Below are 16,534 nucleotides of genomic sequence, written 5' to 3'. Positions count from 1 at the left end.
GCTTCGAGAACACTGTCCAACCATCTCGTCCTCTGTCGTCCCCTTCTCCTTGTGCCCTCTATCTTTCCCAACATCAGGGTCTTTTCCAGGGAGTCTTCTCTTCTCTTCTAACAGGCAGAAATCCACCAGGTGAAGCCTTCCTCGTCGCATCTCCACGCCAGGAGAGCAAGCTGCACCCGGCCAACTGCTGTCTGCCTGACCAAGCACAGAAGCCCATCTCTCTGCAAAAAGGACGCTAAAATCGAAGTGCCCCACTTTCCCAAGAACCCGGGCAATCCTGGCTCCCAAATCCGCACACACCCCCAGCTTTAGTGTGTGTTCTAAATCGGACGCGCACATCCGAACCCCCTAAAAATATATATATATTCCTGGGAATTGTAGATTGCCCATCGCAGAGCTACAGCTCCCAGCGCCCTCAAACTAAACTGCGCAATACTTGTGTGTGCACAGCGCGCGCGCTTTAAATGCACGGTGTTCCAACTTCCATTAAAAGTAACCCATTTCCCCCTTTTTACGCACGGCGTTGCTACAAATCAGAGCACTCGGGGGTCCCATGAAAAGATCGGCCCAGAGAGAGGATAGGAAAACCTCTTTCTTTCTTTCGTTCTTTCTTTCTTTCTTTTTTTGTGCTTGGCTTACCTCGCTCTCTATGCTATTTTTCTCCGGACAAAGTTCGTCCCCGTCCTTTTCCCCTTTAAAGGGCATCTTCTCCCTCGCTCTCTCCTCCCTCTCCCCCCCCCCCCGCGCTGCTAATTGCCTTGCGGGAGAGGTTTGCAGACAACAAGCCACTTAAACGGACCATGTGATGGGGCGCGCTAAAAGGATTTGCCCGGGCTAATCCACTCCTCCGTCTGGCTGCCCAGCTGGAAAGGTTGCTTGTTTTCCCTGACCCTACCTTCCTCTCTCCGTCCCTCCCCTCCCGGAACCCCGCGGAGCAGGAACCGTAGCAGGACGCCTGGGTTCTCCCTTCGGAAGGCTCCGAAAGCAACAACTTCAGAGCTGAAACCTCTCCATGGAGCTGGGAAAGGGTGCTGTTTAACACACACACTCCGCGTTTCCATACCCGGTCGCTAGGGGGCGGCGGTGCTGCGACGCCGCTTGGTATCCTCACCGAGGACTAGTGACTTAACCTGGCGGCAGGATCGACCAGGGCGTGGGGCCGGGACTTTGTGCCACGTCGCACCCTTCACTCGTGTTGACATTAGCTCCAGCCACGTAAGCCGTCGGCCCTGGATTCTCTCACGCCCAAACCTCCCCTGCGAAAGCGCCATTCGTTCGTAAAGCAAAGGGAGCCGGGTGCCCGCGCGCAATAAATGTTGGAAGAGATGTCCAGTTTCCCTCTTGGCCTCCAGAGAGCTCAGGAGTCCCGGATTCCACCCCACCCACCACCCTCATGCCTATTTAGAGATCAGTGTAAATTCTGTTCATGCTGGACTTTCCTGCTTTTTACGCATGGGTTGCTGCTATGGAATGTGACAAGCAAAAAATGGCCACTGGCTTCTAAAACTAATCCACTCCCGCAGGGCAGGGAGCCAGGACGCCTGGGTTCTCTGGGAGAGGAGGGACTGGGGAAAGTTAGTCACGGGGTTAGATCAAACTCATTGTTCAGGTGAAGGGGGGGGGGACCATCTCGGAAAGCTTCCTCGTTTAATTACTTTCCTTTTCATTGCAGTTATAAAAGTGCAGAAGGTGATTCATCAATAAAGTACAGTATCTGTGAAAGCATTTTGCTTTCCTCCCCAGTTAAAAAATACATCCATGCACTGGAGCCGGTGGCTTGGGAACTGCCTGCCTGCTCTCAATTTAAATTATTCTTTTCTTCATCAATTAATGCGGAAGCACTGTAGCTGGGTGGATTGTATAAGAGGCAGCATGATGGAGTAGTTAGAGCAGGTCGGGTACCCAATCTTTGGTCCTCCGGATGTTGCTGAACTACAACTCCCACCATCCCTAGCCATTGGGTTAGGTTTGCTGGGGCTGATGGGAATTGTAGTTCAACAACATCAGGATGACCAAAGGGCCCCCTGTCCTGGGCTATGGCCAGGGAGGTAAAGGTAAAGGGACCCCTGACCATTAGGTCCAGTTGTGGCCGACTCTGGGGTTGCGGCGCTCATCTCGCTTTATTGGCCGAGGGAGCCGGCGTACAGCTTCCGGGTCATGTGGCCAACATGACTAAGCTGCTTCTGGTGAACCAGAGCAGCACACGGAAATGCTGTTTACCTTCCCGCTGGAGTGGTACCTATTTATCTACTTGTACTTTGACGTGCTTTCAAACTGCTAGGTTGGCAGGAGCTGGGACTGAGCAACGGGAGCTCACCCCGTCACAGGGATTCGAACCGCCGACCTTCTGATCGGCGAGTCCTAGTCTCTGTGGTTTAACCCACAGCGCCACCCGTGTCCCAGATGGCCAGGGAGAGCCAGGTTCAAATCTCCACTCGGCAACAAAGCTCACTGGCCCAGCTTCGCCAACCTGCTGTTCTCTGGATGCTTTGGACTACAACTCCGATCGGCCGTATTGGGAGTTGCCGTCCAGAACAGGCTGAGGAAAGCAGGGGAAGCCACACTCGCAGCCTAAGCTAAGGGTTGTTTTTAACCACCCCACTTATTTTCCTTTGGGGATTTTAGGAGAGGTGGGAATCCAGAATGAAGTTTAAAATGTGCAACAGACGTGAAGACAGTTGGTGATCCTAGACCACCATCTAGTGGGCCCGGGCAGTTACTGACACCCACCAGCCTGGATAGCTCAGTTGGTTAGAGCAGGGGTCAGCAAACTTTTTCAGCAGGGGGCCGGTCCACTGTCCCTCAGACCTTGTGGGGGGCCGGACTAGATGGGGGGGGGAATGAACGAATTCCTATGCCCCACAAATAACCCAGAGGTGCATTTTAAATAAAAGCACACATTCTATTCACGTAAAAAACACACCGATTCCCGGACCGTCCACGGGCAGGATTGAGAAGGCTATTGAGCCAGATCCGGCCTCCAGGCCTTAGCTTGCCTACCCATGGGTTAGAGCGTGGTGCTCATGTCAAGGTTGCAAGTTCAATCCCCGTATGGGGCAGCTGAATATTCCAGGTGATCCTCCCTTCCAACTCTATGATTCTATGTGCCGTTTACTCCCAATTACTTTAAAGCACAGGTATTGATCGGGAGGGACGTGGGTGGTGCTGTGGGTTAAACCACAGAGCCCAGGACTTGCCAGTCAGAAGGTCGGTGGTTCGAATCCCCGTGACGGGGTGAGCTCCCGTTGCTTGGTCCCTGCTCCTGCCAACCTAGCAGTTCGAAAGCATGTCAAAGTGCAAGTAGATAAATAGGTACCGCTCCAGCGGGAAGGCAAACGGCGTTTCCGTGTGCTGCTCTGGTTTGCCAGAAGCGGCTTAGTCATGCTGGCCACATGACCCGGAAGCTGTACGCCAGCTCCCTCAACCAGTAAAGCGAGATGAGCACCGCATCCCCAGAGTCGGCCACGACTGGACCTAATGGTCAGGGGTCCCTTTACCTTTACCATTGATCGGGAAGCAGAGCCAGGCCCAAACATCCTTCTGCCTCGGGAGGGGGTGTGTGGAGATGGTATACAAGCCCTCCTCCCCACCCCACCCCACCCCACCCCACGTGCAGGCAATGGAGAGGGGGGAGACTCTTTGAGTGTTGGTGGACTCCAAGTCCCATCAGCCCCAGCCGGAAGGGTCAAGAACAAGGGATGATGGGAATTGTAGTTCAGCAACATCTGCACAAAATCCGCAGCCAGGCCCTTCAGGTGCAGGTGATGGGACACTGTGCCCCAGGGCGGCAGGCAACTTGGTGGACTCTAAGAGAGTAGGAAGCATTTGGAGAGCAACAGGTTGGCAACAGCTGTGAAGGATGTTGGGAGTTGTAGCCCTGCGTCCGCTGGAGGGCCACAGGTGGGCCATAGCTTAAAGTAAAGGGACCCCTGACCATTAGGTCCAGTTGTGACCGTTTCTGGGGTTGCGGCGCTCATCTCGCTTTACTGGCCGAGGGAGCTGGCGTACAGCTTCCGGGTCATGCGGCCAGCATGACTAAGCCGCTTCTGGCGAACCAGAGCAGCGCATGGAAACGCCGTTTACCTTCCTGCCGAAGCGGTACCTATTTATCTACTTGCACTTTGACGTGCTTTCGAACTGCTAGGTTGGCAGGAGCAGGGACTGAACAACAGGAGCTCACCCCGTTGAGGGGATTCAAACCGCTGACCTTCTGATCAGCAAGTCCTAGGCTCTGTGGTTTAACCCACAGCACCACACCACCACCCACAGCTTAAGCCCAAGCAAATTCCATCGCTTTGCATGAACCTTCAATTCCCAGCATTTCCACGGAGGGCGGGGGGAGGTTTCTTTCTGAACCCCTGGAGAGCTGCAGCTGCCAGCCAGTGTAGACAATACTAATCTAGATGCAGCGATCCGACTTGGTAAAAAGGCAGTGTTATAAGAATTTTAAGGTCATATATATAAATGTTCATAACTGTATATATAAACCAGATGTCTGAAACCCCACAGAAAAGGTCCTGAACAAATTGACCTCAAATCTTTCTCTGCAAGGTCAAAGCGGGAAACCTCCCCATTGTCTCCTGTCCTCACAAATCCTGTCTTAAGGGCACATTCAAGATATGAACAGGGTGTGAGCCTAAGACCTGTGACCTAGATTCAGGAATTGAGTAGTTAAAATAACAAAAGAGTGGCCAAAACCCAGATAATGCAACCAGGTAACTTGCCAGACAGGAGATAAACAAGGCACTCAGATTTCTGTTGTAGACCGCCTTTTCTGTGATGTAGGTATGATCTTTCTGGGGGTGGTTGAACTCCAGAGCAGGCAATTTTAAATTTCTATATAAGGGCTTGCACGCATGGCTCTGGGTCCTCCTCCTCTCTCCTGCGTGTGGGGGAGCACCCTGTTGCAACAGTTCAATAAAGATCATGCTTACTAGCTGCTTTGCTTCTCAATATTCTCTGGTTGGTCTCTGTTATTTTCTCCTACTGATAGAGAACCTACAAAGGACTCTATATGGGCTCTTGGGTACCCCATAAGGGAAAAGGAGCAGTTTTTTCTCTCTCATAACAGCAGCTTTTATGTCCCCCCCCCCACCTCTTTCCCCTTTTCAAACGACTCCTCAGAACACAACACACAGAAAAGCACATTTTCTTCTTGGGAACAAATTGCTTTTATTCATATAAATACAGAGAGACTTTAGATGCCAGGGAAGGCAACCAGCCTCCTTTGGCCACATAAGAAGGCCATGTGTAACCCCATCGACAAAACTGTGCCTGACCCTAAGGCAGAGGAAGAATTTCTCACAGGGTTGGGGTTTTTTTTGGGAGGAGACGAACTCTGGCCACTCCCCCAATCAGACAAGCCATGCTTAGAACTTACCAGCAATAAATAAGGTTCTTTTAAACCATAAATATGTAAACAGTCCCAGCGGGCAGTAAGGGAACTCCAGGCCTAGGAATTTATACTCATAAAAGTTCAACAGGACATGTAAAAAGGTAAAGGCAGAACATAAAAAAACAGAGGGCAGTTGTGAGATAAGGCCCAAAGCACAGCTAAAATGAGGGTTGGGCATGCCAACCAATTGAATAGCAGCTCTCACTTTGAACTGCTTTTTAATTCTTCAGAAATGCTACGTGAATGTTCATAGACTTTTTTGGTTCCTTTATCGCCTAATGTTTTCTTGCTGCAGAGAGCAGTTGACGAAAAACCATTTCTTACATCCCTGTCACACTGTACATCTAAAGCACATTTTTTTATCTCCTTTAACCATCATGGCTTCCCCCAAAGAATCCTGGGAACTATAGTTCACCCCTCACAGAGCTACAGTTCCCAGCACCCTTGACAAACTACGGTCCCCGGAATTCTTTAGGAGAGCCTAGAGTTGTTAAAATGGTGTGAGGTGTTATGTTGTGACCTTGGTGACATGATGGGAAACCAGCCAATCGCTTCCCACATGCGATTTTCCAGTTCAAGCCTGAAACAGTTGTATCCCCCACACCTCCTGAGTCTGGCCTTGCAGGGGAAAGAAAATGTCTCGACTAAATGTAGCGAAGTGTACTTAGGGAGCAACCCCACTGCTCTAAAAAAGAAAATAAAAGTTTCCTTTTGTCTTCACTCGAAACCAGGCATAGGCAAACTCCGGCCCTCCAGATGTTTGGGACTACAATTCCCATCATCCCTGACCACTGGGTCCTGTTAGCTAGGGATGATGGGAATTGTAGTCCCAAACATCTGGAGGGCTGGAGTTTGCCTATGCCTGCTCTAAACTGTACCTATGTTTGCAGACACAAGCTACCATGGACCTAAACAGAAGAGGGGGGTGGGAACCTCACATAAGGCAGCGTGAGAAATGCAGATTATATGAAAGCTTTTCAGGGATGCAAATAAGACTTAGAAAGAAAGAAACCACACGGGCTGTAATAGTTCCTCTAAGTCTCATTGATCATGTGCTATTCACAGATAATGTGCTTTTAGAACACGGGAAAATGAGAAACAGTAGCTTTACATTGTGGGGAAAACTCACTTTTTTATCATTTTCATGCACTCTTTTCACTTGCTCTCGAGGATGCAATGCCAGGATCACCTGTTCTGCAAATGGTCTCCTCTGCTCATCCTCTCAAGGAACTTAATGGGAGGAATTCAATGTCCCGAGACAAAACAGATGCCAACTCAACGTTGCACTAAGATCAATCTGTCCCAGCAAGCATTTGGGCAAGATGGAGCAATCGCTGCTTCTCCTCCCCTTGTGTGCTGTTTTACTGACCTCGCTGCTACCGCCACCCCAAGCCAATTTTGAGGGTGAATAGAGGGGGAGCCCTATTACAAAAGCCGAAGCCCATGCACATGGCTTTTGCTGATGGGACTCATTAGCTGAGTCATTCCCACCATTGTAACTAGGCTGGGATAGCTCATTCGGTACAGCACGAGACTCTGAATCTCAGGGTTGTGGGTTTGAGTCCCACATTGGACAAAAGATTGAGAAAAATAGGGCTGTAATGTGTGGATTGCGGTTAGAAATGTACATACCCTCTTCAAAAGCAGCCCCCAAATTGCAGCAACCCCAATCTGAAAAGGGTTTCAGCAGCTGCTCAGAGGTAACTTATGCCACGCTGAGGACACAAGCAAGTACCAGATTCATGCTGAGCAGCTGCCAGATCTCCTTGCCACACAACCAGATCACCCGGCCCCCACAACCCTTCTGGAAGTGGGATGGGTGGTTGTGTAGGGAATTCGTTGCCACAGACTCGCCATCCAACTCAGGGTAGTCCACAACTTGCCACCCTAAGAGCAAGTCTGTGTGAACCCCCACCAAACTCCTTGAACGATTAACTGGTCTAGCACGTCTTTCCTCCAAATCCAGATATGGGAGGCAAGCAGATAGGATAAAACAATTCGGCCCTGTCTCTGCATCAGGCATGATTGGAAAATCATTGGACAAACCATTGGGAGCCGTAGTTTACACCCACCAAGCTACAATTCCCAGCACCCTCAACAAACCACAGTTCCCAAGATTCTTTGCGGGAAGCTGTGTGCTTTAAATGTAGGTTGAAGCAATGGCCGCTGTTCCAGAAGTCTTGCTTTTAAATTAGGAGGTGGGCCTAGATGACAGCAGCTCATGCAGAAATTAAAGGGGTGAGATTCTCTGTTCTGACTTGTACACATTCCAAAGGAAAGGTTTTCAGGTGTAGCAACAGCACCTGCGCTTCCAATTTTAACAACAACAACAACAACTAAAAGCATGCCTTGGCCATCAGAAATCTGGGGGACACTTACTTCTACTAATTCAAGCCAGATCCAAAATGTGTACGGCTTCAGCTTTCCATATGATAAAAATAAATATTCATGCCAAAAACATTTCCTTATCCCTTATCCTATATTATCTACATGGCAAAAATAACCCAAAAAACCTTCAAGACATTGCATGTGAGAACGCAAAAAATACCGTATTTTTTGCTCTATAAGACTCACTTTTACCCTCCTAAGAAGGAAGGGGAAATGTGTGTGCGTCTTATGGAGCGAATGCAGGCTGCGCAGCTATCCCAGAAGCCAGAACAGCAAGAGGGATTGCTGCTTTCACTGCGTAGCGATCCCTCTTGCTGTTCTGGCTTCTGAGATTCAGAATATTTTTTTTCTTGTTTTCCTCCTCCAAAAACTAGGTGCATCTTATGGTCTGGTGCGTCTTATAGAGCGAAAAATACGGTAAATAAAATCTTAAGCTTCTGCAGAACTATGAAGAACTGTAACAATGCTGCTAAAATCCACACTAGTGGCTAGTAAATTATGAACTCCTCAAAACAGCCCCCACTCCCAAGTTCTGTTAATTTCACACACAAATGTCCATCAATTTTTCTAACTATTTGAGCCTCAAAATAATAATAATTATTATTATGAACATTATTATGAAGGTGCAGTCCTGAAACAAAGTACAATCTGAAGCAAACCCAAGTGACTTCGTTGGGGCTGTGTTCACATGTGGAAAAGTACAGTACATGCTTTGCAAAAAAAAACCCCAAATGCGTATTTTTTAAAAGGTCCTTATTCTATTATTAGAACCTCCAGTCCTTGGCACTTCGCGCTAGAAGGATCTTAAGACCTTTGCTAAAACTGGACAGCTGCATGGGAAGGCAGTGCCAAATGTTTGCAACCGAATGCCAAGGCTTTACCTCAGCAACCGTGGCCCAAAATGCAATGCTTTACTCTCTGCCGCCCCGCCCCCCCGGGTGAAGGAAATGCATCCATTCACTTATATCAGGGGTCTGCAACCTTTTTCAGCCGTGGGCCGGTCCACCGTCCCTCAGACTATACTTTGGAGGGGGGGAAATGAACGAATTCCTATGCCCCACAAATAACCCAGAGATGCAGTTTAAATAAAAGGACACATTCTACTCGTGTAAAAACACACTGATTCCCAGACCATCAGCAGGCTGGATTGAGAAGGCGATTGGGTCGCATTTGGCCCCCGGGCCTTAGGTTGTCTCCCCCTGACTTACATGGAAAAAGGAATGGGGCACAATCAAGAGCACCACTGTCAGTCTGCCCCACTGTCCGCCTGCTCTCTGCCAGCCCAGACCTGCCTGCCTTCTTATTTACAACCAGAGGGTGGCGCTGCCTGTCAGCTTCCACCTGCTTAGTGCTGCCCCCTAGAGGACTCGGCAGGGAGGAGGATGGGGACAAAAGTAGAATTCGTTGCTTCTGCCTGCCATTGGCTCCGGCGCCACCTACTGCCGGCCTCCCTCCTTCCTGCCCTATCGGTCCCAATGTCAACCAGCCACCACTGGAACAAGGATTTTTGCACCTTAAGCAAAGATGGGAGTTCGGTGCAAATGTAGCCTTCTTCTGGTGCTCGGACAGCAAACCGAAAATGCTATTCACGCCAAGGAAGAAAATCGGAGGAAGTCCTCAGTACCTCACAGCAATCTGGCACCTCAGATATTAATCACCTCCACTACCTGCACTTTTACTTTGGAATACGGTGGTACCTTGGGTTAAATACTTAATTCGTTCCGGAGGTCCGTTCTTAACCTGAAACAGTTCTTAACCTGAAGCACCACTTTAGCTAATGGGGCCTGCCGCTGCCGCTGCGCCGCTGGAGCACAATTTCTGTTCTCATCCTGAGGTAAAGTTCTTAACCCGAGGTACTATTTCTGGGTTAGTGGAGTCTGTAACCTGAAGTGTATGTAACCCAAGGTACCACTGTAGTGAGGATTTTCCTCAACTCTACAATCTACCTTGCTTGCCATACGTTACAGTAAAACCCAAAGTTTTGCGCCTTTCGGCTGATTTATGCAAATAATAATATTTTTTTAAAAAATCCAGGCAGCCTGTGAAAACGAACTCAAACTTTGCATGATGAAATCTGAATACTGCCCATTTGCTTGCTAGCTGGGCTATATAGACAGCTCTGGTTATCACCTCATCAAAGGAAGAACGTTGAAACACATTAAGAGCCAGCTGATCAACGTAGTAGATGGAATGAAAGGGAGGGATAAGGAGTCTGAGTGGCCAGACTTCGGATTGTGTGGGTCACATTTCTAGATGTTCCCCTGCTAAAAAGCCCCTTCTGTAGCATGCAGGCAGCTAAGACAACAGGTAAAGCGCTAAGCTAAGCATTTCTCTCCAGTGTACCAGTTTACTACATAAAGGATTTGTGTTTTTCTTTTATGTGGAGGAACATTCAAAAACACAACTTCTCTCCACGCTGCTAGAAGTGGAGCAGTCTAGCGTTCCATTCTCTCATTCCACATAGCATGTAAAACATTTCCAAGAATAATTATCCCCCTCAAGCCTCACCAAGCGCAGCTGAAAGTGAACCCTGTCTTGTCTTCATTTCCCTTTTCATTTCCTTTTTCAAACTCCAGCTGAGTATACACTTTGAGGCACATTCTTTCCTGCAGTTTGTTAAGGGCTGCTGGGAATCGTAACTCTGTGAGGGGTAAACGACAGCGCCTGTAATTATTTGAGGAAATGAATGTGCTTCACATAAACACAGCCTGGATCCACAGTCAGCGTTAAACCTGAGTCCTATTGCGGTATGTCCTATTGTACCTTGGTGATAGTAAGAGTTAATACTGTAGCAGGCGGGTGGGGAATCTGTGGCCCTTCGCATCTTGGGGGACTCCAACTCCCAGCAGCCATGGCCGGCAGTCAGGGATGATGGACGTTGTAGTCCCAAAATATCAGAAAGGGCGCCAGGTCCCTTTCCCTTTCTGTAAGTGGTGAAGCTCTGCAGTTTTCCCTCCAAGAGATGAGGGTACTTTAGCAGATGCTCTCCCAAAATCAGCCAGCAGCTGCCTCTTAACAGCTGTCACTGGGTGGTTTAAGCACATATCATTTTAAAAAAAAATATAGACAACAGACCAAATGACGAAGTTTCTGTCTACACTGATTTTTGTTGCTAACCTGAGTTTCTGAGAATGTGCTTCTAAAGGAGGAGGGGAAATATACACATTTCTAATAAATACATATTGCCTTTCCATTTAATCAATAATTTAAAATATTTGTTTTGATCTATGATTGGAGGACTAAGCTCTGAAGCGCCTTCCAACATTGTGGTGCAAACAAAGAGACTGAAGCAAATTACTGGAAAAACTGCAACCCTGAACCATTAGATGATTTTGTGGTGACGCCTACATGGTTAAAATTTGAAAATGCCAGGGAACTGGAGTTTTGGTAAAATATTACAAACTGACCCATCTTCTCTGTTGAAATGTCAAAGCAGAAATCTCAACTTATCTGTGCAAAATAATGTTAGCTTATTGAAACGTTCTCACAATTACTTTCTGTCACCTTTCTGGAACTTTAGTCTCCATTAGAAACAGTATTCAGATTTTTGCCAGAAAGAATGTGATGTCTTTTTTAAAAGTCCAATTGAAAAAGCATTTTCTAAATCCAACCTTTTCAGTGTCAGAATTTCAAAGAGAAATATGGCCAGCTTCCACAAGGCATAGATTTCTGCAAGAGGTTTAGAAGCGGGAAATATGAAATAGGAACATTATCTGTTGCATTTAAATGTAATACATTTCCTGATTTCAGTCTCTTTGCTAAATTCAGCACCTAAATCCCCCCCCCAATTCTTCTCAAGTATTTGATCCTGCTGAATTGTCCTTTTGCGGTTTTTCCTGCAGCTTTCACAGGTCAGAGCTGCCAAAAATTAAAAAATGGCACGGTCATTTCCTGCCCTGCAGCCCCTGGAATCCCCCAAACTGCTCCAAGCCTTCCCCAAAAGGTCCTGCAGGGGAAAAAGGTTTCTTCCACTATGAAAGAAAATATCAACCATCCTAAAAACAAAAACGAAACAAAAAGCTATAGGTAACAAAAGCGGGGTTTCTTCTCGCTTGGGAAGAAATGCCAAGATGAGGTACCACAGCGCATCTCGGTTTAGGACACTCTCCTCCTCTGCCAGCTTCTCCTCAAGTCCCCGCCAGTTACGTCAACCATTTGGCAATGCAAGTGTCATAAACTGTGAGGTTGGAATGCCAGTTTGTGTGGGTGACGCCTGGCATTTTGTAAAAAACGATGTCGCCTCGAGCGTCCAGAGTCTTCAAGCCAAAGGTATCCAGCAGGTACACCTGAGAGAAAGGAGAAACGAGGTCATTTAAACTCCTGCTCAAAAAATAAGAATAAAAAAGTGCCCTGTCATGAAGCTGAAGACAAAATAATAATAATAATAATAATAAATTTTATTTATATCCCGCCCTCCCCAGCTGAGCCGGGCTCAGGGCGGCTAACAACAATCAAATAAACAATCAAATAATAACACATTCTAAAAATATTTCATTATAAAAATTAGTTAAAATCACATTGGTGGCAACCGATTAAACAAAATTCTGTGCAGGTTGCCAGAGGAGGGGGTCAGGCTGCGCCCTGACTAAAGGCCTGGCGGAACAACTCTGTCTTGCAGGCCCTGCGGAAAGATGTCAAGTCCCGCAGGGCCCTAGTCTCTTGTGACAGAGCATTCCACCAGGTTGGAGCTGCAGCCGAGAAGGCCCTGGCTCTAGTTGAGGCCAGCCTAACCTCTCTGAGGCCTGGGACCTTGAGGGTGTTATTATTTGTAGACCGTAGGTTTCTCTGTGGGGCATACCAGGAGAGGCGGTCCCGTAGATACGAGGGTCCTAGGCCGTATAGGGCTTTAAAGGTTAAAACCAGCACCTTAAACCTGATCCTGTACTCCACCGGGAGCCAGTGCAGCTGGTATAGCACCGGATGAATGTGATCCCGCAGCGAAGACCTCGTAAGGAGTCTCGCTGCGGCATTCTGCACCCGCTGGAGTTTCTGGGTCAGTCTCAAGGGCAGCCCCACGTAGAGCGAGTTACAATAATCCAGTCTGGAGGTGACCGTCGCATGGATCACAGTGGCTAGGTCAGTGCGAGAGAGATAAGGGGCCAACTGCTTAGCTTGTTAATATGTCGCTTGGTTGTGTCTTTAGATTGCAACACGCAAGAGACACGTACCTTTCGACGGGATTTTGAGGTCCTGGTTCTTACACACTTGTTTTAACTAGGCCACAAATGCTTCGGGTTTCCTCTGATATTTCAAATCCAGAGGCATCCCCTCTAGCCTTCAGGAGCCATTTTGAAGGTCTTATGGAAGAAAACCAGCCTAGAAATATTTACATTCAAAATCTAGGCCTTCAGGTAGGTTGATGAGGAGCGGACTTGCAACTGACAGGAACATTCTAAGATATATACAGTGGTACCTTGGTTCTCAAACTTAATCCATTCCAGGAGTCCGTTCGACTCCAGAAATGGTTCGAAAACCAAGGCACGGCTTCCGATTGGCTGAGGAGCTTCCGGCACACAAGCAGAAGCCGCATCGGACACTCGGCTTCTGGAAAACGTTCCCAAACCAGAACACACACTTCTGGGTTTGCAGTGTTCAGGAGCTGATTTGTTTGAGAGCCAGGCCGTTTGAGTACCAAGGTACCTCTCTCTCTCTCTCTCTCTCTCTCTCTCTGTGTGTGTGTGTGTGCATGTGTGCGCATTTAAAAATATCAATGGAAATCCAAGTTAAAAACAAGCTATTAAAAATTCAAAACATCCTCCTTTCCCAATACCAACTTCCTTTCGGAGTAAACCAAAATGTACATTTCTATCGACATGCTGCTGCCCCGGCTCCGTCCCCCCAATTTGGCAGTCTAGCCTCACTCACCGGCTGTGCTGTCATATTTCTCACATTCTCGTTATCATCATAGAAGGCAAACAGACTGCAGGGAGAAGAGGGAAGAAAGAGGTTTCATTACAAGGACAGTGCTTGATCTCTCTCTCTCTCTCTCAGGGCTGAGATCCAACCCCATGACCTGAAACTCTTAATTAAGAACCGCTGCCTGTGTTTGCTTTCTTCCTCCTCCCTCCCCAATCCCTTTTCCTTTCGTGTCACATCTTTCAAATTGTGAAGGCTGAAAGCCACACTGGGAGTTTTTCTTGGCTGAAGGCCAGAGCGAAAATGCTTCAAATAAACAAATTCTGTGATAAGACCTGTCAGGGAACTGCCATCAGCTCAGAGGCGAGAGTAGGTTTACGTGCAGAGAGGGGAGGCGTCGGATGGGGGTCAAGAGACTACTCTGCTGGGGAAAGTTTAAGGACCGCCCACTCTCAGATTCTGCTAGTGACTCTCAGATTCTGCTAGTGGAATTGAGACGTTCTGCACTGTAAATGTTTTTGCACCAATAATAAAGCCTTTGAAAAGACCAGTGGGGATCTTGCCTGTTCGCTCTTGAGCAACCACGCCGGTAGGCATAACAAGACCCATATGAAAAGTATGCGCCTGCAATTTTATCCTGACTAATAAGTCCATGAAAGTTACCAGCTAGTCAACTACACATTTGTTAATCTTTTGACGCCTAAAAACAAAGAATAAATTCATTTCCTATTGATTTTTTTTTGGGGGGGTGCATTGAAAATTTCCCTCCCTATTTGTTAGGAGGCAATTCGTATCTGCCATGGATGAGAAACAGTTTTGCTTACATGCCTGTTGCAGTCCTGTTTTGTTTGCTGTTTGTTGCTGCACTCTACAGCGGTTTGAATAAACTCTCCCTACGTTGGAGCACCTACCACTACAATATTGCTACTGTGCCTTCGTCACTGTGACAGCAATGATTACGCTTACTATTTCTTGTTTATGAACTATTGCATAACTATGCATATATTATACGTGGGTGGTTATGATTTATGACCTAACTATTGACAATACATTATTAGCCACTTGCTGCGCTTGGATTTGAGCAGTACAGGATATAGCATGCAGGTTATAAAATTAACACCCTGCAATATTTCAAGGATTTTGTTTCCTTTTGCAAAATTCAGTGTATTTCAGGGCAGCATCACCACCACTTTTTAAAAAAATATGCCCACATCGCCACCTAACAGTGAGGCACTGTGACAGTGCTGAATTTCTTTCTCTCTCTCTCTCAAATATTTATACCTAACAAAGGAAGCTCCCTCATATACTGAATCAGACCATTGGGTTCATTTAACTCAGTATTGTCGACACTGCCTGGGATCTGAGACAGGTGTTTCCTTCAGCCCTACATGGAAATCCTGGAGCTTGACTGTTTTATTCCAAAGCACAGGCTCTGCTACTGAGCTACAAACCTGCTCTACCTACTCTCAAGGTAGCTTATCTGAAATACAACAACAAAGCAAGCAATGAAAGTTAGGATACAAGACAAAATTACCATATTTTTTGCTCTGTAAGACTCACTTTTTCCCTCCTAAAAAGTAAGGGGAAATGTGTGTGCGTCTTATGGAGTGAATGCAGGCTGCACAGCTATCCCAGAAGCCAGAACAGCAAGAGGGATTGCTGCTTTCACTGCGCAGCGATCCCTCTTGCTGTTCTGGCTTCTGAGAGTCAGAATATTTTTTTCCTTGTTTTCCTCCTCCCAAAACTAGGTGCATCTTGTGGTCTGATGCGTCTTATAAAGCAAAAAATACGGTAACATCTTTCTGTATGCAACAGCAGCAGCAAGAACGTTGGTAAGTCACTGGAAAGGAAATTATATCGCAACAAAAGGGGAATGGTTCAGTAAACTATGTGAGTACCTGGAGTTAGCAAAACTGACGGATTTGATAAGGCATAAATAAAAAATTAGAATTCAGAAACAATGGGAATGCTTAAACAAATATTTATGCAAGCAGGGCTCAAATATGAAAGTTTGGTTGTGCCTAGACTAACCTTGTGAAGAATATAGAGAACATAAATATTTGACTGATTATGAAAGAATCTAAAGAAGGGAAATGATTGAAGAACAGATGTGAAGGCGAGCAAGATAACTAAGAGATGTGCGGTGAATGCAGTAGAAGTCTTTTATAATATTTTAACTAAGATTTCTATATTGCAATGATTGAAGCGTGAATTTGATAATATTATTGGTTATGAAAAATATTTTCTTTTTTTAGATTGCATTTTGGAAAACATGTATATAAATGTGTTTACAGTGTTATGTATTGTTTTTGGTTTCTTTTTCTTTTCTTGTAAAATTCAATAAAAATTAATTAAAAAAGAAAATTAGGATACAATACCGGGGGGGGGGGGGAACCAGCAGCAAAGAAAGCGTACCAATGGCCTAGGAATAGAACAGGGATTCTGCACAAAACCTAAAAAGCATTAGGGCAGGGGGCCAGAGGACTAGGCAGCCCTATCTCACTTCAGAGCGGGGACTTTCCCAAGCTGGCCCTCCAACAAAGATCTCAACAGTGAGACAAGTTCGTAATCGGGGCTGTGTGCTCTGATTCACAAGCCTAAAAGCCTTATGGCCTTATCGGCAAGTCCGAATGGCGTCTCTGCATTGATAGCATATGGGTGGGGTGGGGGGAAGAGCGACAGAGAAGGCAGAAATCTGTGCTTGGAGACAAAAGCCTTATCCTCATTTATTATCCATTTATTATCCTGCTCTACTGTTGGGGCATAAGCAGGCGAATGAGTCAGCAGACAGGCTGGAGAGAAATCAAAACAGCAACGGCACCAAGAGTTTTCACTCTTAAACATGCAGGAAGCGAGAAAGGATCCTTCAACACAGAAGTGAGAGAAGTGGTTCTA

The 16,534-nt window shown here is 46.8% G+C and overlaps 1 protein-coding gene across 2 annotated transcripts in view; it reads right to left on the bottom strand.

Moving 5' to 3' along the window:
* Window positions 1-6,760: 6,760 nt before the first annotated feature.
* Window positions 6,761-16,534, bottom strand: part of PPT2 (palmitoyl-protein thioesterase 2) — a 55,506-nt gene continuing 45,732 nt past the window's right edge. The window contains exons 8-10 of one of the 2 annotated variants that reach the window (XR_014004874.1): window positions 13,649-13,703; window positions 9,408-12,069; window positions 6,761-9,365 (exon numbers count right to left, since the gene is read on the bottom strand). Coding sequence is in view for 1 of the 2 variants with exons in the window: in XM_081183516.1 (XP_081039642.1) it covers window positions 11,926-12,069; window positions 13,649-13,703 (199 nt within the window). In the remaining variant the exon portion in view is untranslated. Of the gene's footprint in view, window positions 12,070-13,648; window positions 13,704-16,534 lie in introns of both variants that reach the window. The other variant, XM_081183516.1, reaches the window with a different exon arrangement.

The sequence above is a fragment of the Podarcis bocagei genome, assembly GCF_964188305.1.
Source record: "Podarcis bocagei genome assembly, chromosome: 2".
Taxonomy (NCBI): domain Eukaryota; kingdom Metazoa; phylum Chordata; class Lepidosauria; order Squamata; family Lacertidae; genus Podarcis; species Podarcis bocagei.
The sequence above is the reverse complement of the archived record's forward strand: the minus strand, read 5'-3'. Positions and strand labels throughout refer to the sequence as shown.